The following is a 23,431-nucleotide window of genomic DNA, read 5'->3' as shown; positions in this document are numbered from 1 at the left end:
TTTGAAATTAATTTTAGGTTTAAATGTTGATAAAAAGACTGAGAAAGCAAACATGTAATCCTGGTGCAAATTTAAAGACAGAGAGCCTTGTTGACTTGGTTTGACAAAGACGGCATCTGCTTCTTTCTTTTACTGCTAAAGGTCCTCACTGCACAATAGCATTAGCACCAAGACCTTCACAATAAAGGTAATATATAGCAGTGCATTTACATCCAAACTGCCAGACAAACACAGCTGATCTGCGCCACACACGCTAGCCCACCCATTACCACACTATAGATCCCTGCACTATTTTATATCACGCTCTTTGGAATAAATCACTACTGCTCCTTTGGTCTACAATAGGACAGGCTGCTGTTGGGGCAACTGTTAAATCTACTGCATTTACAAGGAGAAGTAAATCATGTCCAACCACGGCAGCGAGTCCTAACCTCAGCTCTTATAGTAGATGTTTGTTTAGGACAGCAAACACCTGCTTCAAGATCAAAACTGAACTTTACTCATGGTTAAGAATTACCTTTTTTTATTTCAGTTCAAAAACAATTTTTAACATTTTTTCATGTCTGCAAAAACCTTGCTGAAACAATTTGATAGTTGTGAACACAAACTTGTATCCTCTCCTACCTCCACTCCTCACTTGGCCGTGCCTGTTCATATTTCTCTCTGACGTGCGACACACCTAGATCAGGGTGGAGCCAGTGGACCTGCTCTCTGGATTGACTGCTGCTCAGACGCAGGCCAAAACAGGACGTAAAGCGCACTTTGTGGATGTCCAAAATTTTCTGGATGATTCCCTAAAACACAGGAGGAAGAGATTTTGTTTGTCAGCATCACTGGGAAATTACACATTTAAATATGAGGCATTTAACACCTAAACTTGGATTTGATTAAACATATTTTGATATTATTTCTGTTTGACTGGTTCAGATTCTGTGTGGACCAGTTCACATAAATTTAGGTCATTTATTTAAATCCTAACATGAGCCTAAGCCTCTACTCCTGTGTTTGCATGTGTTTGATTTTGTTAGATTTAATCCGAATTTTCCACCTAAACAAGTTGACCTTTATCTTACACACATGCCTGACAATGCTCACAGAACCATGTGAGCTGTCATGTACAACACTGGGGGGTGTGACCTAGATGTAGACTAGGAGGTAAGGAAAGAAGGGAATAGGGAAGGGAGGACAGAAAGAGAGAAAGAGGAGAGGTTTCAGTGAGAACTTTTAGCAGCATCAAGGAGTTTCTGTATCGTGGGGGTCCACAGAGGGGGAGTCCTGGGGGTGCATGTATCCAGAACAAAATATTCAGCCTGTGCTGACTGTTCTTTATCAGAGCAGCTGTCAGGACCTTGAGCTAAGGACAAACAAAACAAAACCCTTCTATAAAAATCTACTGTCAGTTTAAGACAGCAGCAAAGAAAAAGTGGACGCAGCCTAACAGACATTCAAATAGCATGAAATCAATTCCACGGCTACAACCTTGAATAAACTGTTCATGGTGAGGTTAGAACCAGACTGTACAGCTGTAGCTTTATAGAAATGCAGTCTGTTATTTAAAATGTACAAATCAAAAATGAGATTCACCTTGTATCTGCTGCTTAGAATTAACACTTAATGTGTTTATGAATTACCCCAAACATCCATCCATCCATTATGTACCACTTATTTCTACCTTAAACATGACAGTGATCCAAATACTGGCTCATATATTGAGCATTAATTTCCTTAAAATGTGATCTTCTTTTATATAAAATAAGTGCAGTGGCTCTTCTTACCCTGACATCAGTGTACAGTACAGTGGCTCTTCTTACCCTGACATCAGTTGCATCTCCATATCTGATATTTGAAGACCAGCAACTGGTCTCAGTGTTTGGTTCAAAGTGATGGAAGACTTTGAGAACCCTGTCCACAGATCCTGCTATGGTCCGGTCCGACACTCCTGCACTAAGCCGGGATTTAGCACCGCCAAGGAGCGTGTGATTCAGATTCGGGTCCAGGTAGGCCGTCGCCATGGTTTTCTTTGCTGACACTGCAGCTGCTAGGTGTCTGTCATATTCTAGAGAGAAGAGGAGAAGATGAAAAGCACTCAGAGTTAAAACAATAAATGAAGTGTTGAAATTCCTGTGGTTAAACGTGTGTAGACTGGTTAAAAAATGTCACTGTCTTTAAAATTAATTATAACTAAACTCCAATCATCAAATGACTAGACCAAAGACTCCCATTAAAACAGCTCTTCTTTGACTGGTGAAAAAAACAGCACAGGGCTAAGACACACTGAAGCCATCTGTCACTGTGAAAGCACAACACACAAATCTTTTTTACTTGGCTTTCACCACTCCAAAGTACTTCTCTGCCACTTCTTTATACAGTACAATGGTTCCTTTCTTTGTACTTCACAGTTTGGATCTCTAGGACCTCTTTAATCAAGATAATCATCAGATTATCTAAATGAAAACTAATATAATAAAACACTTTAAGAACAATTTCTAAGTTTTATAATTTTAAAAATGCACATCTTTTAAATACTATTCAAATTAGCTACATGTTTTATAATTTTAAAAATGCACATATTTTAAATACTATTCAAATTAGCTACATGTTTTTACTTTAATCCTACCATTTTCTAAACTAACCCAATAGAAGGTATTTCTAAAATGTAACATTCACCAGCCAAAACTAAACAGGAAGAAATAAAAAAGACCCGTGCGGCAAGCAAGGTCAAGGTTTAGTGTGTAAGTGCTCCTGTTGGGAGAAGAGGGAGGACAATGCACGACTCTGGCTGACGTTCTTCCTGAATGAGTAGTCCTGATATTGACAGACTTCCTGGAAATTAATGGTAACTTCATCTGGGACCGGCCAACATGCAGCAGAGATAGAGCAACACTGTTTTGTGCATGCCAGCTGCTGTGAACGTGACACCGTGCAGGGAACCGATAAGAAGATCTCACTTTTTACTGGTTATATTTCTGCCTGTCTTCTGTCTTCGTGTGCTTCTCCTTACACTAAGAGAAAACTGATAGGCTACGTTCTGTATGCAGTTGATTACACCTGAGACAGAAAGACAGACAGGAAGCAGAAGAGAGAGCTAACACAATGTAGAGAAAAGCCCTTGAAGTTCTGAACAATACATTCGAGTGAAATAAAATTTCGTTTCTATGTAACTTTTTATGTAGTAATGGACTTTCACTGATGGACTGGTGACAGATTAGTGCTGTCTCTCCCTGTGTCTGTCACTGTCTTTCTCTCTCATGGAGAAACAATATCTTTGGCAGTGGACACGCTCAGTTCCCATGGAGTCAGATGTCACACGGTGGACGGGCTACTTTGTGTGAGTCTCTGCGTTTGTGCAAAAGAGATTTTATTCATACCTCTGTCCCAGCACATTGGGAAGGGGCTACAGCCACTCGTGGTGATAGAAATACACGTCTCTCTGTGCCTGTCTTTGTTGAGGACAGACAGATAGCTTGCAGCTTCACAACCACGCATCACTCACTCCAGGTGTGCAGATATATCACAGAAGTAAAAGTTCACCAACAAACTCAGATGATCAAAAAGGCAGCAAAAAAATCCTTGTCTCCAGTTTTTGTGAATCATCCGTCCGTGGCTCAAAACGAGAAAATATCTTTGCTGTGTTAATATATGATTAAAACTGGGAAGATGTGACGAAAATCACATCAAACAGAACAGTCCAAAGAGATTTGGTCCATCAGAGGGTTTGATGTCAGACATGTTTAATCACTTTCATGTCATGCACAGCTCCACAAGACAATAAAAATCTCCAACGATGTAAACACGGGCCTCATCCACAAAGTCCTCTCTTTTTGTCCACTTCTGAATTCCACCTCAGTGGCCCCTCTCTGCTGACAACTCTGTTTGTTTTTGGCCTGATTTCTGTGCAATGCCTCAACGCCGTAGTTACACAGTTGCTGGAGAATCCTGAAGCAACAGTTGCTGAGGAGAAGGTTTTGCAGTTCCTTGGTGATGGTGAGAAGACACGGCTCCTTCGGCAAGTTCAAGAAGTTCAATCTGACTGAAATAGCGGGGATTACTGATAGATGTTAAGAAGTTATGGGTTGTAAATAAAGAGGAATAGAAAACCTGCTCAAAAATAATCTTATCTCAGAAAAGAAAGCAAGAGCAAAAAGGAAGCCAGGAATACCAGAGGAAACAGTAGCAGTGCTACAGAGACAGACAGAGAGACCGGGAGTGAGACATGCAGTGGTAGTTTCAGGATGAATAAGAGGAAAAGGAGAACAGAGGAGCACAACTGACAGAAAGTGAAGTGGCGAACAAGGGAACTTGGGAAAAGGCTGCTGCAGGAGCAGGAGGAGCCAAAAACTATTAATATGCTAATCCTGTCTCTTCCATTCATTGGAAACCACTCCCACTTCTGTTTAAGGATCTGATCTGGAAACAGCCTTCACTGTGAACTTACACTGTTACAGAAGAATGGAGTGGAGAGACAAGAGTGTTTTTTTTTACATCACAGTTTACCTGGTGGTGGCCAGAACACAACACAGCGGCCGTTAACTCTGACAGATTGATAAAAGATAAGACGGACAAATTGAAATATTTATCACAGACTTGTGCAAAACACTACAATATTTAATACACATCTCCTTGTGCTAAAAATAATCCACATTGCCCTCAAACATATTTCAGCCAGGCAGAAAAGCCCCAGTTAAGTAACTGAATAATTAATCATGAGGGACAATTTTCTCATTGAAAAAAATTATTGTATTAAACCTGTCCAAGTGTTGGGACCAGTCCCAGACTTGGCCTGTTTTAGAAACGCCAGGTAAATGTACACCACCCTCCAGTCCCTACTGCACAGCTGTGTGTATAACCTACTTATAGGGAAACACCGTATAATAAACATTCTCCAATAGATTGAAACCAGTGGAGTTTCTACACGGTCCAGTCGAGACAATGACATGTTGTTTTGTACACTTTTGTATGTACACGTGTCAGTTTCCTGTAATTTGTGCACCGTCCCAGCTACTGGCCATTGTTATGAAAATCTGGTGGAAAGGGGAGCGGGGTCTTGGTAGAGAGTGTGTTCTTACATGTGTGTGCTTGTACATGTGTGTTTGTGTGGAGACTATTGAAAGGCTTTTGTCAGATGGCCGGATGTTGCGATGAATAGGAAGCACTCTTTTGGGAACGCAGCCAGAGTCTTTTTTATCTATTTCCATCTTGCTGCGTGTTTATGATCATAATTATTTTATCAGAGGAGAAAACAAGCAGCACTCACGTTCTGTTAAATGCAAATCAAGTCTGAAAGCTGCGGGGAGCCCTCTGAACTCTTAACAGTTACTTTGATGCATCCTTACATGTTTGTGTTCATGGATTATGGAGATGTATTTACCCACCGCAATGCAAATTGTTTTCTCTTCTCTGTCACATGTACTGCTACACGTACGACTCAGTGCTCCATTGTACTTCACTCTACAGCCTGCAGTGGAATAGGCTCCATCCATTTCTTATCTGCTCATTCTTCACAGTCCATTCTTCTTCGGTGAATCACTTCACGGATTTCCTTAGTTATTCAGTTAAGGGCTCTGTGCAGGCCAATAACTTCTACTTACTTTAACCGTTAGGAGGTAGTTCTTTACCTCTCTGAAATTACGCTTTGAGTTGTTGTTGATGTTTTGAAGACAAAACAACAACCAATGACACAGTTTTACTGCCGGCTGCTTGAGGTTTTATTTTAGAATTTTCTTATATTCTTGTTTCCCCGTCGTTCTTATACTTTCATGAGATTCCCAGTTGGGATGCACAGATCATCCCTAGAGCATTGTACTTCCACCTCCATGTTTCACCGTGGGGAGACGGTTCCTTGGGGAAAAGGTTTTTTTTCTCCTCTTGTTCACAGGCATCATTTATGTAGAGAAGGAGTTGGGAGCTTGAGTCTGATCAAACACACTTAATTAATAATACAGGTCCAGGATGTAGTTCTCTGAGGGGTCTCACAAGCACCAGGTGACATTATATTGAGCTGGCTGAAATATTTCCTGCAACAGAGGAAACAGATTCCACCTCCTCTTCCCTACTCCTCTATCACACCAGCACAAGCACCGTAGCCTTTGCCGCAGCAGTTGCGTCACTCCCTTGTGATCGTGATAGTGATGCTTTCAAAAGCCCAGTGGAGAGCAAGTGGTTCTTTTTAAAGCTCTACAAAGATCCACAGAATATAAATTTTTCCTTGTGTTTTCTGACGTAACATACACTGCACAAGCTAAAGGCAACGGCGAGGCACTAAATCGTTTTGTTCAAATTTAGGGCATTTGTATTAAATATTATTAAAGTCTTAGGTTTCTATATATATATAAAGGTAGTCCCTATTTAAGATAAATATAAACATGGGGATGGAGAGATGGAGTGGTGAGATTCCCCAATGCCACACTGAAAAATTCTAAAATAAGTAAGGTAAGGCAAAAGTGGAACAACTGAGTGATTAAGGGACACATATTAACAGGTTTTAATATTTTCTTCAGTGCAGGACGTCGGGTATTCATCTGTTACGGTGCCAAGCATTGTATGAAAACGCTCTGCTGCATTATTTATCGGAGAAACACCAATTACAAGCGTGGAGGTCATGGCCATCTTCACAAAAACATATTTTGGTGGTGTCAGCAGTGTGAAATCTGTAATTAGTCACACACACACTTTAAAGTTGGACCACAACAACTCTGTTCTTCAGTTCACGTTTGCATTATCCAGAAGAACAAACACAAGGACTCGTTCTCTCGTGTCTCAGGCTCATTTGTTGTAGTACCAGAACTTTCAGAATAGCTGTTTTGTATCAATGTTCTTAATCCAGTGTTTCTACTTCTGGGCAGTTAAAGGAAAACTCCTGTGGGGGTTCTCTAGATTAAACAGCATCTGTCCAACATGAAGACAGCTTGTTAGTTCCACTTGAATTAACTAACCATCCATCCATCCATCGACAGACTGATCCTCAGGTCAAATATGGAGTCAACACCGCTGACGTGCCCTTTAGCAAGACATCTCAGCCCCACCTGCTCCACATAATAACCACCAGCACAGACTTTGGTGTTTGGTATTTATTGTTTTGAGTAACTAAGCTATTAAAGGATTAACTTTTAATCATATTTTGTCCAATTACTCTAAGCATTAAGCTATTTGTTACTAACAAATAAGTAAGATAAAACAACACCATCAACTGCTACAGCTGTAATTCCCTTTTTAATCCACTTTAAGCACCTTAGCCCAAGTCAAAGGATCGAAAAGTTCAAAAACCAAACTGCACACACGACAGAAAAAATAAAATGTTGTTATGTAAACCAAACTCTGCATTTGTTTTTACAAGATTTTACAAAGATATTTTTAAATCACCTGCATAAATGAATTTATGTAAACATGGTAATCTACTCACCTGTGTAGTAGGCAATCCTGGAAATATCTGGAAGACAAACAAAGCAGTGATTAAGTTAACTGGTGGGTTTACAGGATGAAGAGATCATCTGGTCAACTGGGGTTTATTAGCTCCCACAGCTGGTGGTCATTGTTCAGCGTCTGAACATGAATAACAATCGACAGCCTGAGCCAAATTAAAAATCAATACCACGATGACATTGCAACCAGATGATAGGGGATTCCTTTGAATCAATATTCCATTGTGCCAAACATCACCTCCTTCTGATCACTGGTTTGCTTCAATTCAAAGAGCTAATTGGAAAATACAAGGAAGAGTCTTATTGTTTATCAGAGCAGATTTGGACTTCACACCGACTAGTTGCTTTGTGAGTGTTTACTTGTATTACAGTGAACCTGGAACACGACCTGCACGATTAATCACGATTAATCATGATCACAATTTAGTAGTGTATTGAAAATAAAATAGCCATTATCACATTTCAAATATTGAGTTACCTTAGGTCAACAACACCTTATTGACACTAACACTGCTGACCCCTCACAGGAAGCTGTGGAGGAGCCTTCTGGGAACATGACACCCAGTTAGGGGGCTGTATGTAGGAGAGCCTAAGTGCGTTAGACACCCTGGTGTACACACAAACACAGCACACACACACAAACAACCACGTACACACTCACACAGGGTGAAATGACAGCAGGGTAGTCAACATAGATGATGTAATGTAAAAGGAAAACCCTCGGTGAACTGAAATACCATTAAGGTGACTCATAGTGTGTCTGTGTGTGTGTATGAGAGAGAGAGAGAGAGACAGAGAGACAGAGAGAGAGCCCTTTGAAATACAAAACCTGAACGTTAGCGTTGTTAATGCCGTGGATTTATTATCACAGGAAGGAAATACCTGACATCCATCAATATCATCTGAACTCCAAGAAAACAGATACCATCCAAGGAAACATCCTCTATTGACTTCAAATTTAAATTGTATTTTAGGGCTCGGATCATTAAGTCGATAGCTGCAACAACAAATAATACAGAGGGTTTTTTGTATAATAGGATAAGGGAAAAGAAACTACAAAGTGATTTATAATCTGCTTCCACCTATTGTATATGTAAATATTTTGCTAATGAACTTCCATCAAAGATATCATAAACTCAATATTATAATGACTGGAATTCTTCACATACATTAGTGAGAGGCTAAAACACATCATTATAAAGTGATTTGTACAAGAACGATTCTGCCTATAGAGTTAATAAAGATACATTTAATGACAATGTGGGAATAAAAAACCTATTTCAGTTCATCCTACTCCATTTTCAACAGTAAACACTGTTATATTGTCATTTATTGTGAGTCCTTTATTGGCTTAATTGTGGTTTATTGTTCAGTCCTTTATTGGCTTAATTGTGTTTTATTGTCAGTATTAATGATAGTGTTTGGAAAAAACTAATACCATAGGGTATAATTCATTTATATTTCTGCTATGTTTTGTTTTTAATAGAGTTAAAACAAAAGTGTAGCTGTAGAAATCTACTCTCTATGATCCAGGACAGACTTTGATGAACCTATTATCACTACTCCTGCAAACTTTAATAAACACATTCCACATTTCCAACCTTCTCTACTTGTTTTGTTTCAAATGCCGTGCACGTTGATTAATTACACTATTTGCATGTCTGGGATGAAGTGTTGACAGGAGGCTCCCTGTGATATTTCTTGTTCTCTATGGAATTACCTGCAGGAGCACCAGCATGGTGCTAATTATATACCAGTCTGGTTAACACCCTCCACCGCACAGATATCGAAGTGGGTCGTAGGTCTTTCTCACACACACAAAAGTGCACAAACACACACTCTTGTAGACTATAGCAGGAACCCCACAACACCTGCTCCCTGACAGATCAGCTAGGAAACAGTGACAGCAAAAAAAACATTAGTGGTTTGATTTTTTTGTCCTGATTTTTACGAGCTTTAGCCAAATACCACACCATCCTGGCACAAAACCACGGACATGGAGATTTAAAGCACGTTTGTTTGTTTTTTTATTTGAGCATCGAGCTTCCAGTGTATCTGTAGTTAAGCCTACAGTTCTGTGTAGGTCAGGTGTTACAGCTGAGCTCTGGATGGACAAGCGACACAGACCATACAGCTTCCTTGTTCACTTGTGTTATTCACAACACCTGCAGTGATCCATGGGCTGATGATTTCCTGCAATCAATTCAGCATCTGGTCCTTTGTTTTTCAGAATATGGGCTAAGTCCAGGCCTGTGCCTACACATGTAGTGTGCATGACATCAATGATTTGATTCTGGCAGACACACTGCACCACTTCTGTGTCTAGTTTGAGTTGCTTGCTGCTCTGTAATGAGGCAACAGAAGTTAAACTGAACGTCAACTCTTGACTGTACAGAGACACAGAGACAACGGTTCAGGAAATACACAGAATCATCACAAAATGTGCGCCATACTTGAACCAGAATTTCCCAGATTTAATTTTTACAATGTTTGCACTCCACACTACAGCAAAGACAAAACTGTCTGTGAAGAAACGTAGGCAGATGTTTGATAAAACACAGTAAAGAATCAAGTGCTTCAACTTGAGGAGGGCAGCCAGCTGCCCTGCCTCACTGCCCACAGTTTAATGGCCAACCTTCAAGCTGAGCGGGCACACACTCTTTGGTGTGGGTGGGTGTGTGTGTCTGACCCTCTGAACAATGGGGTGTTACTGGAGCGTGTAGTCTTACAACACAACATAACGCCTGAGGCATCAATCACACCTGCTGGCCTCACAAACACTCACGTATGAAAGACTAACAAAAATGAATATTTTTGGCCTCACATTGTTCTGATTTTAAATATGATGATATGTTTTAAAAAAATATTTTATTACTGACTTTTTAAAAACATAAAATATGACCTCACATTGTTCTGATTTTAATATGATGATATGTTTGTTTTTATGGTGAAATAATTTTGAATGATACAAAAATATTTTAGTACTGACTTTTTAAAAACATAAAATATGCAGCTTACGTTAGTAACTTGCGTGTATTTCCTTAGTAATTATTGAAATGACGGTGAGCAATTTTAAAAAACAGCTTATCAAATGCACATGACACACACACACACACACACACAAACACGGACGATGCATCAGATTAGTCCTGCACACATGAAACATAATGAGGTCATGCTACCACATGATTGCTCCACACGTTATCTGAAAAAGCACATGCATCACATTGACACACACACACACAATTGTGCAGTCAAGTTCAGGTGCAGTGATGAAGCCCACCAGCTTGGAAGCGAAGCGCACATGTTAAGGTATCACATACTCTCCAGATACACTATGTATAATTCAACACAACAGATTGAGGGCGAATGCGCGGAGGAGATAAGAGCTGCGGTTCATACATGACACCAGTGGATGTTTTTTTAAACAGATTAAAACGCAGCTGACGGCTGTAAATTCAAACCTAAGGTAATAAGAAAAGAAAATCGATTTTCTAGTAAACTTTGCATTAAGATTTAGAAGGGTTTTTATTGGCCAAAACTCTTGCTCCTAATGAGGACGAGACATGAATTCTGTTCGCCAGGTAACCTCATGGTAATATATGTTAGACTTACTAATAACTAGTTATAATTTCATATTTCAGTTGTTGACACTGGCTTTGGTTTGTCTTTTATTCAGTGTTTCTGCATTAAATATGAACCCAGATTAAACAATTAACACACACTGAAATATAGATGAGTCAACTTAGAAACAAAGTGGAGGAGGAAGCAATTTATCTCCTGCACACACATCTGTGCTGGTAACATGCTGGTAATGTTTACTTAAAAAAAAAACAGAAAAACGAACACATTTATCTTAAAAGTCCAAATGTTTACAATAATATAAGCTACTGTAAAAACAGTCAAACTTATTATTTTAAAGTTTTAATGTCAATAATAATGTCCTTACCATGGTATAAACCTTCCATTGAGAAGAGAAGAGACGCTCTCTCCTCCTGACAAACAGTAAATTTAGTTAAATCCAGAATCCTGGGCTCCTGTTGTCTTTGCGTTTGTGATGTACTCGTGAGTGATAATGATGAGCTACAAGCCCAGCCTCCTCCGCCTCCTCTCCTTCCTACTCCCCTTTCACTACTACTACAACTACAACCGCTGCTGCTACGACACTGAAACGCGGCACAAGTGAGATCAGAGTAAACGGGGAAAAAAAAGGACTGGAGGGAAAGGAGGAGGAAGCAGAGAGAGCAACGCAAGCAGCGGCTGCCTATGATTTTGAACGGGGGGAGGGAGGTAAAAAAGAGGGAACAGGAGGAAGGAGGTGGACAGGGGGAATGGGAGAAGGGGGCCGAGGGGGCAGGGGTATCTTTGCCTCCCTGGAGACTGATGGAGGAGGTAGGAGGGTGAGATGGTTTAAAGGCAGGGAGGGAAAAGCATGATAAGAAGAGGAAAGAAATGATGCAACTGCTTCAAGTACAGAGGAGTGAAAGTAAGGAGGAAAGGAAGGAATGAAGGAAGGCAAAGGGTATATGCAAAGGAGAAAAGTGAGAAAGTGAGGAGAAAATAAAAGCTGGAGCAGTGAAGGACAACAGGGAGGACTGGGAGGTGGTGGGGAGGTTATTTAAATGATGTGTGTGTGAGCCAGGTTGCTTCAGGCTATTCTGCCTTTATGACACAAAGGAACCCCTGAGGAGTAACTTAATTAGTTGTAATCCAACACATCACTGTCTGAAATGATCCATCTTCAGAACAAATATCATTTAAACTACTGTGGGACAGAGAGGACAAACAGTCAGTTCTAATGAACACGTGAGGACAATTAAAACATTTTTTGGGATTGCACTGTCCAAATGTGACCTCCATAAGACCTGGAAGTGACCTATCGTTTTTGTTTGTAAAAAAGTAAAACTGTTATATAGTGGACAGATAATAAAATGTTTAGACACGGTCGACTGATTACAATACAATACTAAACCATTGGTCATCTCTGGCTACTTTTAGCAGTAAATCCAGAAAATAGCCTGACGTTGTCCAAAATGTGAAAGTCAGGGGGTCAAACAGAGAGGACGGGAGTAAGACATACGAGGTCGGTGACATGATGGCGTGACAAATACACTCTGGGGCGGTGTGTGACGCTCGGCGATCATAAACTGACCTTTTCCACTGTTAGTGCCGTCATAAATTAACAATTAAATATTCTCCACGTGTCATAAAATCCTGGGGTCATATTCCTGCTTTATGCATGTATTTTTATACATATATTCACAGTATATGGCACAGACACATAGATGTGCCGTTTCTCTTGTTTACGGACAAATTCACAAAAAACACACACTCTGACACACATACACAGATGGGCAGACTGAAAGGACAAGAGTTACTCTGGAGGAAAGCAGATTATTGGGCCACTGGATTAGTAGGTCAAGATGTCACAGCCCAGTCTTAATCTCTAGTGTGGAGTGGGGCTGAGCTCTGATCACCACCCCGGCTGATGGGATGGTGTGCTAACATTGCCCTCTGGTGGTGGTAAACAAGGTGAGGTTTGACATCCAGGCATCCTGCTGATTCATTATTTATTCAGTTATTTATTCATTATCTAGGACTTCATGATTTTTTGGGGGTAGTGGTTTGGGGGGTCAATGTATATTTCATATGTCACTAGTAAATAAAAAAATATTCTAAAAGAAAAACAGAAATGTGATTCTGTCTATTCAATCCAAATATAAAACTTAGAATGAAGGTAAAAACCTGCTCCTTTAAGTTGAACTACTTTCATGCAGCAAACATAACCGCATCACGTTAGTGTTGTTTTCTTGTTTCTCAAGTGCTTGAAAACACAAAACTCCATTAGGACAAACCAAGAGAGAGCGTGAGAGAGAGAGAGACAGGAAGACGGACAGACAGCCTGGAGACAATTCTTCAATGAACCTTTGTTACAGGAGAAGGTCTGCTGGTGAGTAATAATACAGGCAGACACACTCACACACACACTGTGGTATTATACCCAGAGCTGACCTCAGGAAAAATCCCTCGGTGAGTCCATGATGTGTTGTGGTGATGTCACACCAATGGCTGGTATCCAGGTGTTTTACTACTAGATATGTGTAGGTGTGTACTTTGGAGAAGAAAATGCTGTGATCTTTTACAGCCTGAGTGTATACGTGGCTGCGTGGGTGCACGGCATGTGTACGTCTGTGGCTGTGCATGAATCTACGGATGAGAAATGAGGTCATAGGCCTGATGGAGCAGACACTGATGAACACTGCTCATACACTTATTATAAGAGCGTGGTCTGAGAAGAGGAGCTCTGTGTGTACAACACTTAAAGACTCTGGAACTCATTTTCTGCCACTGACTGAAGTTGAAAAAATAAAATTGTTTGGCCACAGAATTCTGTTCATGCCTGTTTGACTGTGTCTACTGACATGGCTGTGAGATTGTATGAAGTGTTGTTTTTTGTTTGTGTCAACACAACACACCAATGCTACTGTATAGAGTTCCGAAAGTGTAGGCCTCTGCCATATCTGTGGAACAAATCTTATTTTCTGAATTAAAAATTGTGAGATTGTATGAAGTGTTGTTTTTTGTTTGCTATCAGATCCCATTGGTCAAGGGGGAGTTAATAAGAATAAGAATAAGAGGGATTAATATTTACGAGGATACACGGTCAACACAACACACCAATGCTACTGTATAGAGTTCAGAAAGTGTAGGCCTCCTCCAGAGTGCCATATCTGTGGAACAAATCTTATTTACAGTTTCTATGATCCATAACCAAACCAGCCACAGCACGCAGTGATCCAAATGACAGTGATTCACGACTTTTAATTTCACTCTCAACCTCAAAACATTTCCTTTAATTACAGAAATACAATTTACTTAGGTCAATATGTTTTTATTGCTTCAGGAAAGTGCTTCTGTGTCTACTGGGACAAATATCTGGTGGACAGCTGAACAAACATACAGCTCTGGTAAATAAACACTGACCGACACGGGTTTAAAAGTGGACAAAGGCCACTTGAAAAAAATGAAAACCATCCGTCATAGTAGTTTCTGTTCCTGTCACATGTTTATTAAATACCAGTCTTAATATACAGTAGGATCATTTCTCCTTCACCATCCTCTCCCCTCATCGTTTCTGTTTTTTTTATTCCTCGCTCTCTCCTCCTACCACCTCTTTTTGTCTTTGTCTATATGACATAAAAGAACAATTGCTTCTTTCTCTCTGTCCCGCTCTGACTCACTGCAATGTAATTACGGAGGCTGTCCGTTCACACACATGCACAGATAGAGAGAGAGAGGGGAAAGAGAAAGTAAGACAACCTATATACAACGTCTACGCCTGCAGTGGTCCTCCACCGACTGTAGCTGACTGTAGAGAAAAAGAATTACACACAACGAGAGGAAATCCATTATTTTTAGTGGAACCAGGTCGGCAGTTTGGTGCTGACACACACATTTACACACACACATGAACACTGTGTGAGAGATGCACCAGAGGGAACCACTGTGTTCCAGTTCCATTCATCAATGACTGACATGCTGCACCAGTGACCTGCATGACCAAGGTAGCTTACACTGTGTGTGTGTGTGTGTGTGAGAGAGAGAGAGAACAGAGAGAGAACCTAGAGAGTCTCCCAAGGAGTTACAAGTCATCAACTATGACATCACTTCCTTCCATTGTAGCAAACTCCACAGTCCATCTACTCTCTCTCTCTCTCTCTCTCTCTCTCTGTCAGTTGTACAGCCTGTCTCAGAAAACCTCACATGGTACTATTATCCAATAAACTTGTGCAGATGTTATGTAACTTGGCCCAGAGGGAAAATGTAATAGAGTAAACTCCATGGTCACCTGCTTCAAATCATCTGTGTACACATTTAACCATGGCAACTACACACATTTAGTCATTGCACATTAGTATTCAGGCATATTCAAGAATTTCCACAAATCAGGTTAGAAATAACCCTAATTCAATAATTTAGACATTAATAAACACATTAACACTTTACAAACACATTAAAACCTGAATGGTTCTGCTGCTGCCGCTGAGAGGAAGAGGCGTTTTCCTCTCAGCTCCTGAGGGACGTAGCATGTTTTAGGATGTACAGTAAGTGCTCTGTGACTGACTGTGTGTTCAAGTGCGTGTGTGTGGGTGTGTGTTGCAGGGTGAGGGGACTGCTTCCTGAATGCAATCCAGAAGCAAAAGGAATGGTCCTTCATTCAGTGTGCAAACACACATGCACACAAAAATACTTCACTGCAGAAACCAAAGGCCGTAAGGAAACACTTTCACAGCAGTTACAGAGTAATATGAGGACAAATCTCGTCACATTTAAATCTGCAACTACTGTAACTTTTTATAATACTAGCATCTTTTTGTGTTGTCCTTAGTTCAGTTTGCTTGAAGTTAACAGTTCTTCATGAAAAACCATGACCCAGGTGCATGTCTCAGTCCTCTAACATATTCCAGCCCTCTGAAAAAAAGTTGCTAAAAAATATTTTTTTTAAAGTTTTTAAAAAAACGTTGGCTTTTTGAACTCTTCAAGTATATATAAACTTGATTTATATAAGCAAAAAGTAGCAGTTTCCTTGTTGCAGCTTACTAACTGTTTTGTTCATCCCAGCCCATACCCTGCTTCCGCTACTTTTTTCTTCACCATTCATTGAACTAATGCAAAACCCGGTCCAACAGGATGTCCTTCCTGACACAACCTTCACATTCACCCAAACTAGGGAATAAATAAATTATAGTAGCTGGGTAAATTAAATAGATATTTGACTGTAGGATATGATGGGTGATTATTCAAGTCATGTTTTATTAACTGGCATCATGTTCAACAAAATAATATCTCCTTAGTTCCCTGCCAACACAGAGACTCACAAGCATAATGTAAAACAAAGGGGCTCAGTTTTCCAGGTCAACTTTTCATTCATGTTATTTTCCGTCCTGCTGTAAGTTTGCAAATATTATCCACAAATATCCTCACAGCTGCATGTGTTTACCCAGAAGGTACAAAGAAGCAAATCACTGGATAAAATACTGGGAGAGGTTTTGCTGGAAAAAAAAACACAGGTATGAAGCACGTCCTCCCTTTTCAGACTCATGAACTCATTTGGTATGAGGAATGCCTCATGACACACACAAGTCAGGAGCAAACACAGGCACACTCAGTACTACATACTTCCATACCAAGTATGCATCTGCAGTGATTGCTATCATTACCTAGATTCATTATGAGGCCCAGCACATGCTACGATCTACCGACTTTGTTTCTCTCCTCATGTCTCTGTGGTTTTCTCTCTCCAGTCTGGCTGTCTACGGAGAGAACATGACACAAATTAGAAAACTGAAAAGAGTTTTTGCAAAGTAACATTAAAGAGAACAAAACACAGCATGAGTGAGCGGGAAAGAGGAAATGACAGCCAAAGGCAAAAAAAAACAAAAAAAACCAAAAAAAAAACCTCTGCTACGTAGTGGATTGCTCCTGCAGGATCTCTCTGAGTGTAGTCAAGTGTTTCTATAAATACAGGCCTCCTGCACTGCACTGCAATTTACACACACTCAAACATTTGCTTCTATCTTTGTAAGGACGCTTACTGACATAATTCACTACACTGTAACCATAATAATTAAACCCCAACCTTTACCCTTACTCCAACTTTAAACTAAATATAACCGTTAGTCTAAAAAACCAAGTCCTAACCATCAAACAGCTGCTTGAAGTTGTGAGGAGGGAACCAAAATATCCTCACTTCACCAAAAAGACCTCAATGTGTAAGATCTGAACGTCAAAGTGGTCCTCACAAAAACTAAACACACACACACACAGACCAATGCCACGCCTGTATTAGCCCTGCAGCCACAGGAAGAGCTGAGTCACAAAGGTGAAGCTAACGATTAACTCTACTTTATTTAATGCCCTTCTCCAGTTTACTATCAAAACAGCCGTCTAAATCAATACTTGGAGGACAACACAACATTTCAGAAAACACAAGAGAAAAAAAACAAAGCAGATGTTGCACATAAATTATTTTTACAATTTCATCCACTTCTTTCACAGCAACAGGCCATAATAACAGGTTTCTGCTTGAGATAATGGATTACACTGCGTTCATTCTGGTCCTGTGACACCAATTTAGTAAATGAAGACTTTGCTGCGTGGTTGAGATACGTGGGATGACAAAAGTGGAATGGGGTGAAGTTCCAATTTCTTTATCTAAAACCATAGACGACATAAAATAGCCACCCAGCTGCAAACTGGGGTTTGGCTCCAAAGTTAAATACTAAGAGTAAACAAGAAAAAATCTAAAAAAAAAAAATAACTTGACAAATAGTTAAATTATATAACGTCCAAAGCTACATACATCTGCTTTTAGGTCAACTCATGTTATGCAGTAATATCACAGATGTCATTTTGTTATGGATTTTCTTTTTACTAGAATTAGCAATCAATTAACAATTATTCTCAGAGTTTAAAGATATTCATCTAAGCTAGAAAAAGTTTGCTTTAGTAAGAGACAACCACTGTAAATGTAATAAGAATAAGAATAATGATTTTTGTCTTGCAATGAATATGTTTAAATTGCATTTAAATGAATGAATTTCTACATGAAATATATAAGACAAAATAATAAGATAACCAGCATACACTAACATGGGGCAGTGATATATTACTGCCCTATGATACGCTCATCCTAAGAATTACAAATGTGAATGTGAATATGCATTACTGCACACTGAAGCTTCAGTGGCCTCAGGATACTGCAATGATTAGCATATTCTTGCATCTGGAATATAAAGTATAGGCTGAAGAAAAGGACTGAGCCCCTAAGCACAGTGTGAAAAGGCCCCGGCTATTTGACTAGTATTTAAACATCAAAACTTGGGATTATCTTGGCTTTCTTTAAAGACCAAGTGACTGAATAATGGCAACAATGTCGATTAACATCAGTAAGTGTTGCTACTGTCAGCTGTCAATCAGACATGATGTCCAATCATATGCACTCCCTGTGGTCTTCATCATAAACTTTTATCTTAATAGATTTATATTTTGGATTCCATCAGAACACAAATACAAATCTTCAAAGTTGACAAAAACATTCTTCAACAAGTCAAGATTTATTTATTATAATCGGTCAAACCACAGGCCATAGAAAATGTCATATTCAAAACAAAAATGTCCTTGAACACAGTAATAAAAAATACATAACAAAGTAAAATATAATGTCATTTCTATTTGACATGAAAACAAATAAATAATCAAATAAAACAAACCATCGTAAACCCCTGCAAAAAGGCCAAGCAAATATATCAGAGAATAAAGAAAACTAAATATAGACGCAAAGACCCAAGGTGAGTGACAGATCCCAAGAGTTCAAAAATAAACATACAGGTAAAAAGGTTAAGCAAGAGTTAAATAGTGTCGTACTCACTAACATCATTGTGACAGCCAATTTACACCAGCTGACCAAACCAACCTCGGGCTGGACAGGACAGCCTCCTTTCACGTGTTCAGCTCATGGTCCACAAATAGGTGGCTTGTGAGCAGGAAGCGGGCAGCAGGCCGCCACTTGAGGACCACTGTTATATTCCATTATGTTCTTAGGTGAGAAGAAACCATATTTTTGTACAAGTGTCCCATGTAAATTAACAAACATCTGAAACCAATGCAATTTTTTGTCCATTTACTTCCACAGATACTTTTGAAGACTGGCTGCCCCTGTTTCATATATACATACAGTTTATGGTTTGTATTGTATAAACATTCACTATATTTAAAATGTTAAATTTGCAATTTGTAATTGGGATCTATGACGTTTCTCCATTCTATTTTATAAATTTTTTAAATATTAATAATAATATTTTTATTGTTACAGATTACTATATTTCAGGTATTTATATTATGTTACTGCCCAAACCTTATCTAACTGCTCCAGGTGTCATTTGCAAGATGGAACATGTGAATGGTGAACAATGTGCTATTACAGTGTAGTCACCACATCATTAACTAAACCACAATTAACCCAACATATCTGTGTCATTTACATTATAGCCAATATATCACAAAACAAACACTACGGCCTCATAAGGAAAAGAACATTTCGTGAATGTACGAGAAAAGATGGAGCTGGAATAAGGGATCGTGGCGGAGATTAGAATGTAGGTTAATCCGGTTGACTTCATTTACTGTAGGTAAGAGTGGGACTCACTCCTCCGCCACTGTCCCTCCATGTGACCAGTGTAGTTTGGTGTGGGTGGCACGCTTTCTTTTAATAACTAACTAAAGTTACACAAATTGAAAACAAAGTTCGACTAAGTTGGTCCGTTTGTTCAGTTTGGAGTCAGAAGATGATAACCGAGTTCAAATGTTGTGGCAGAGGAAACGGCTAACAACAGGACGGACGTAGAGAGAGAAAAAAAAGACTAAACCCCGCATCACATATCTTTTTTTCAGCAGTTGAAATAATCCCAGGAAGACAACAGCACTCACCGTCACTTGTTCCAGGGGACGTCCGAGAGTTTCAACGGGACTTTGAGCACGGGAAAAGCCCCTCGTAGTCGCTGGGTATTCCTTTATTACTGTCACAAAACTGGGAGTAGTTAGAATGGAGTTAGTGCTGCTGTTTTTTTCGACCCTCTCTCTCTCTTGCGCTTTCTCTCTCTCTCCTGTTCCTGCCCCCCTCCCCTCCCTCCCCTCTTTCCCCTCTACTTCCAGCATTCCAATATGGCGGCCTGAGGGAGCGACAAACATCATAATACAAACATAGGTTTTACCAGCTATTCTTATCAAGACCCTGCGATGACTTTCTTTCATTAAAAAAAATCCTCTAAATTCTTATTTCAAACTTCATCCCAAAAGCATTAGCAGATTATGAAGGGAATTTCTCAGAAAATAAACATAACAGTTAAGTCCACACCAATCAGTAGTATATTTGTTACATGGTTATAAACACTGATGCTATCCTTCATCTGTATTTCTATTCATTTTTTGTTTAGATCAATTAAAAACAGGATATAATGTCATATAAAATACACACATTTTTCTTTAAAAAATATAAAAGTACAGAATTACAAGAGAAAGTGTATACCAGAAAAAAATATAAAAAACAATCTGTGTTATAGCTGCAGTAATTGTAAGGTTATTGCAGTGGTTCATTCTCTTGCCTTACAACGGGGTTGATCGGGGTCAATATGACAATCTTTGTTGACCCAATTTGCTTTCATAAGCTTAACAATGTGTTGCAATTGTAAGCATTAAAATTTCTGAATAAAACCTTGTAAGTAGCTCTAATGGTTCACTTTTAGGTGTAATTAAGGTTTATTACAACATTTTTAAGTGTACACAAGCCTACAACCTTTGCGAGGGGAGTGGGGTGCTGGGGGAGGCGCTGTTATAATAGGTTTAATTGCCTTATAGAGAGGTGACGTTTGTGAAGTCAATACATATTAAAATTTTCTTCTCAGTTTTTAGCAGCTGCCATATTTCTGTTACAATACTGCTACCCCGTGGTTGTGTTCCGGCTATGTTCTACTTAAGATGTGTTCTTCTAAATATTTTAGTTATGCATGTTTTGTCGTACTAAGCCAGGAATATGCCGTTTTTGAATGTCAATAAGGAGTTTGCAGGTTTACTTGGAAAAATTGATGCCGTGACCCGGATTCGAACCGGGGTTGCTGCGGCCACAACGCAGAGTACTAACCACTATACGATCACGGCGGACCATTTGACGGGTGCCTCAACGTTCTAACAGGTAAGTGAGCTGCCTATCTTAATACATACAACAACAGTCGACTGAGATCAAATGTGTTGTATTGAAGTAAAGTATAACTAGTAGCAGTGGTGGGATCACAAAAAATAAATAAACATTCATATTGATAAAAAAAGCTCTATACTCCAAAAATGGGTCATAAATACAAAAAAAAAAAAATCAGATTTGGTAAATGTTTAAGTTGACGGACAGGGCTCCAAGAAGCATGTGTAAAACGTTTTGGTACTGTAGTAAATAACTCCCACCACAAGACGTCAGTAATGAGAATACATGGATACAAACCGCCGTTAAATAAAAAATACAATGAAGAGCCTTGTGCTCGGTTCCTTCCGGTGACTATTTCATAAGCTCCGGACTTAGCAGGTAAGCAGATTGTTTTTATACCCAACATTAAATGTTTACAGTGACACAGATTTGACTACCGTAGTAAGAGTTACTGAATCCATCAATAACTAGTTACTGGAAAAATCTGCAGTTTGCGGTCCTGTTTCTATTTGACACTACAAGGTTAAGCGCTTGCTTATTCGGCTAGACTGGGCTAGCTGAAGGCAAATGAGCATGGAGGTCAGGGTCTTCTGCACATCCAAATGTTAAACGCATTATATATATCATTTATTTATTTTGTTGTTTGTTAACTTGATTTATTTGGGCTGTATCAACTGGTAAAGCTTGGTCTTTTTATGTATCAATACATGTGATGTAAGAAGACTACGTAACAAGATGCAGCTGTTTTGGCTATAGTTGTTTTAATCAACAACATAAAAATGACAATTATATTACAAATTGTGATGCACATTAATACGTTTGACGTATAAATGTCTCGATTTGATGAATCTTTAAGTTTTAAAGATTATTTAAGGTCTGCAGGAGTTAAATACCTTTTTATGTATGTATAATATTTTTATGTTCCTGACATTTTTTTGGCCCGTGTTCTCTGTGCAGTAAGGATGCTGTCCCTCTCTCGAGCTGTGGTCAGTGGGGTGACCAGAGCCCCAGCTGCCATTAGTCAGGGGGGAGTGAGTGCATTAACCAGATTCAACAGCACAGGACAGGTAGTGAGATCAGTCCGTTTATATGATACTTTCATAATAACAATATGGATGTATAATCATTTATATCCATTTTCTTTCACAGACTCCTCCAAAAAAGACAACATTTGGGCCTCTGGCAGATGAGGACAGAATTTTCACAAATCTTTATGGTCGCCATGACTGGGGGTAACACAGTTTAAGTTCATCACTTACTGTATCAGTTCTGTATGTAGCGATGTTTATGACAATAGGAGAAATCTGGTATAATTCTGTGTTTGATGAACACTTGGTAATGGACTCTTATATTTGTGCTCTAGGCTGAAGGGGGCTCAGAAGCGTGGGGACTGGTACAAAACTAAAGAGATTCTTCTGAAAGGAGTCGACTGGATCCTCAATGAGATCAAAACCTCTGGCCTACGTGGGAGAGGTGGAGCTGGTTTCCCCACAGGCATGAAGTGGAGCTTCATGAACAAACCCAGTGATGGCAGGTACTACTAATCTTTGGTGTTAAAGGGACAGTTTAAGCATAACAATAAACTATAAACTGCATCATTATTTATCAAAAAGGTGTATTTTTCATCTCTATTAATAAAAATTATTGATCAAATGAAGCTTTTTTGTTTTTATTTACTTCAATATTTTAGACCAAAGTATTTGGTGGTGAATGCAGACGAGGGTGAACCTGGCACCTGTAAGGACAGAGAGATCATGAGGCACGACCCGCACAAGCTAGTAGAAGGTTGCCTTATTGCTGGCAGGGCCATGGGAGCGCGTGCTGCTTACATTTACATCAGAGGAGAATTTTACAATGAGGCCTCCAACCTGCAGGTGAAAATGAAGATGGTTTTGAATATGGTGTTAAATTGATTGAACTTAACATTTGTTAATATTTAACCTCAGCCTGTCTTGGTTGATTTTTTTTTTTTTTTTTTTAAATACCAAACTGTGGATTTAAAAAGTTGTGCTTATTCTTAATTACAATATTAACCCCAGACTCTAACTCTGCATATTCATCATATTTAAACATTCATTGGGTTTTGTAGGTTGCCATTCATGAGGCCTATTCTGCTGGCCTGATTGGAAAGAATGCCTGTGGCTCTGGATATGACTTTGATGTGTTTGTTGCCCGTGGTGCTGGTGCTTACATCTGTGGAGAGGAAACTGCTCTTATCGAGTCCCTGGAGGGGAAGCAAGGAAAACCCCGTCTGAAGCCC

The 23,431-nt window shown here is 39.4% G+C and overlaps 2 protein-coding genes, 1 long non-coding RNA gene and 1 other non-coding gene across 8 annotated transcripts in view; 1 reads left to right on the top strand and 3 right to left on the bottom strand.

Moving 5' to 3' along the window:
• LOC103394159 (focal adhesion kinase 1-like) overlaps positions 1 to 20,105 on the bottom strand; it is a 44,042-nt gene extending 23,937 nt beyond the window's left edge. For 2 of the 5 annotated variants that reach the window (XM_025065011.1, XM_025065012.1), the window contains exons 1-3: positions 3,369 to 7,330; positions 1,812 to 2,056; positions 625 to 794 (exon numbers count right to left, since the gene is read on the bottom strand). In XM_025065011.1, coding sequence (XP_024920779.1) covers positions 625 to 794; positions 1,812 to 2,056; positions 3,369 to 3,486 — 533 coding nt within the window. In that variant the 5' untranslated portion in view covers positions 3,487 to 7,330. Of the gene's footprint in view, positions 1 to 624; positions 795 to 1,811; positions 2,057 to 3,368; positions 7,331 to 7,399; positions 7,427 to 16,639; positions 16,733 to 19,907 lie in introns of those variants that run through there. The other 3 variants (XM_025065013.1, XM_025065015.1, XM_025065014.1) reach the window with 3 other exon arrangements.
• Positions 8,391 to 12,645, bottom strand: LOC112488501 (uncharacterized). The gene is made up of 2 exons (XR_003052605.1): positions 10,321 to 12,645; positions 8,391 to 10,237 (listed from the first exon to the last, which is right to left on the bottom strand). It is a non-coding gene; the product is annotated as an uncharacterized LOC112488501 (long non-coding RNA).
• Positions 20,106 to 21,062: 957 nt separating the features above from the next.
• On the bottom strand, positions 21,063 to 21,134 carry trnah-gug (transfer RNA histidin (anticodon GUG)). The gene has a single exon. It is a non-coding gene; the product is annotated as a tRNA-His (tRNA).
• Positions 21,135 to 21,444: 310 nt separating this feature from the next.
• Positions 21,445 to 23,431, top strand: part of ndufv1 (NADH:ubiquinone oxidoreductase core subunit V1) — a 3,881-nt gene continuing 1,894 nt past the window's right edge. Inside the window, exons 1-6 of the mRNA XM_025065340.1 lie at positions 21,445 to 21,549; positions 22,129 to 22,238; positions 22,321 to 22,403; positions 22,535 to 22,705; positions 22,862 to 23,045; positions 23,261 to 23,427. Coding sequence (XP_024921108.1) covers positions 22,134 to 22,238; positions 22,321 to 22,403; positions 22,535 to 22,705; positions 22,862 to 23,045; positions 23,261 to 23,427 — 710 coding nt within the window. The 5' untranslated portion in view covers positions 21,445 to 21,549; positions 22,129 to 22,133. The remainder of the gene's footprint in view (positions 21,550 to 22,128; positions 22,239 to 22,320; positions 22,404 to 22,534; positions 22,706 to 22,861; positions 23,046 to 23,260; positions 23,428 to 23,431) is intronic.

This window comes from Cynoglossus semilaevis, chromosome 18 (assembly GCF_000523025.1).
Source record: "Cynoglossus semilaevis isolate Cse_v1.0 chromosome 18, Cse_v1.0, whole genome shotgun sequence".
Classification (NCBI taxonomy): Eukaryota; Metazoa; Chordata; class Actinopteri; order Pleuronectiformes; family Cynoglossidae; genus Cynoglossus; species Cynoglossus semilaevis.
This window is presented reverse-complemented; position numbering and strand designations above follow the sequence as displayed.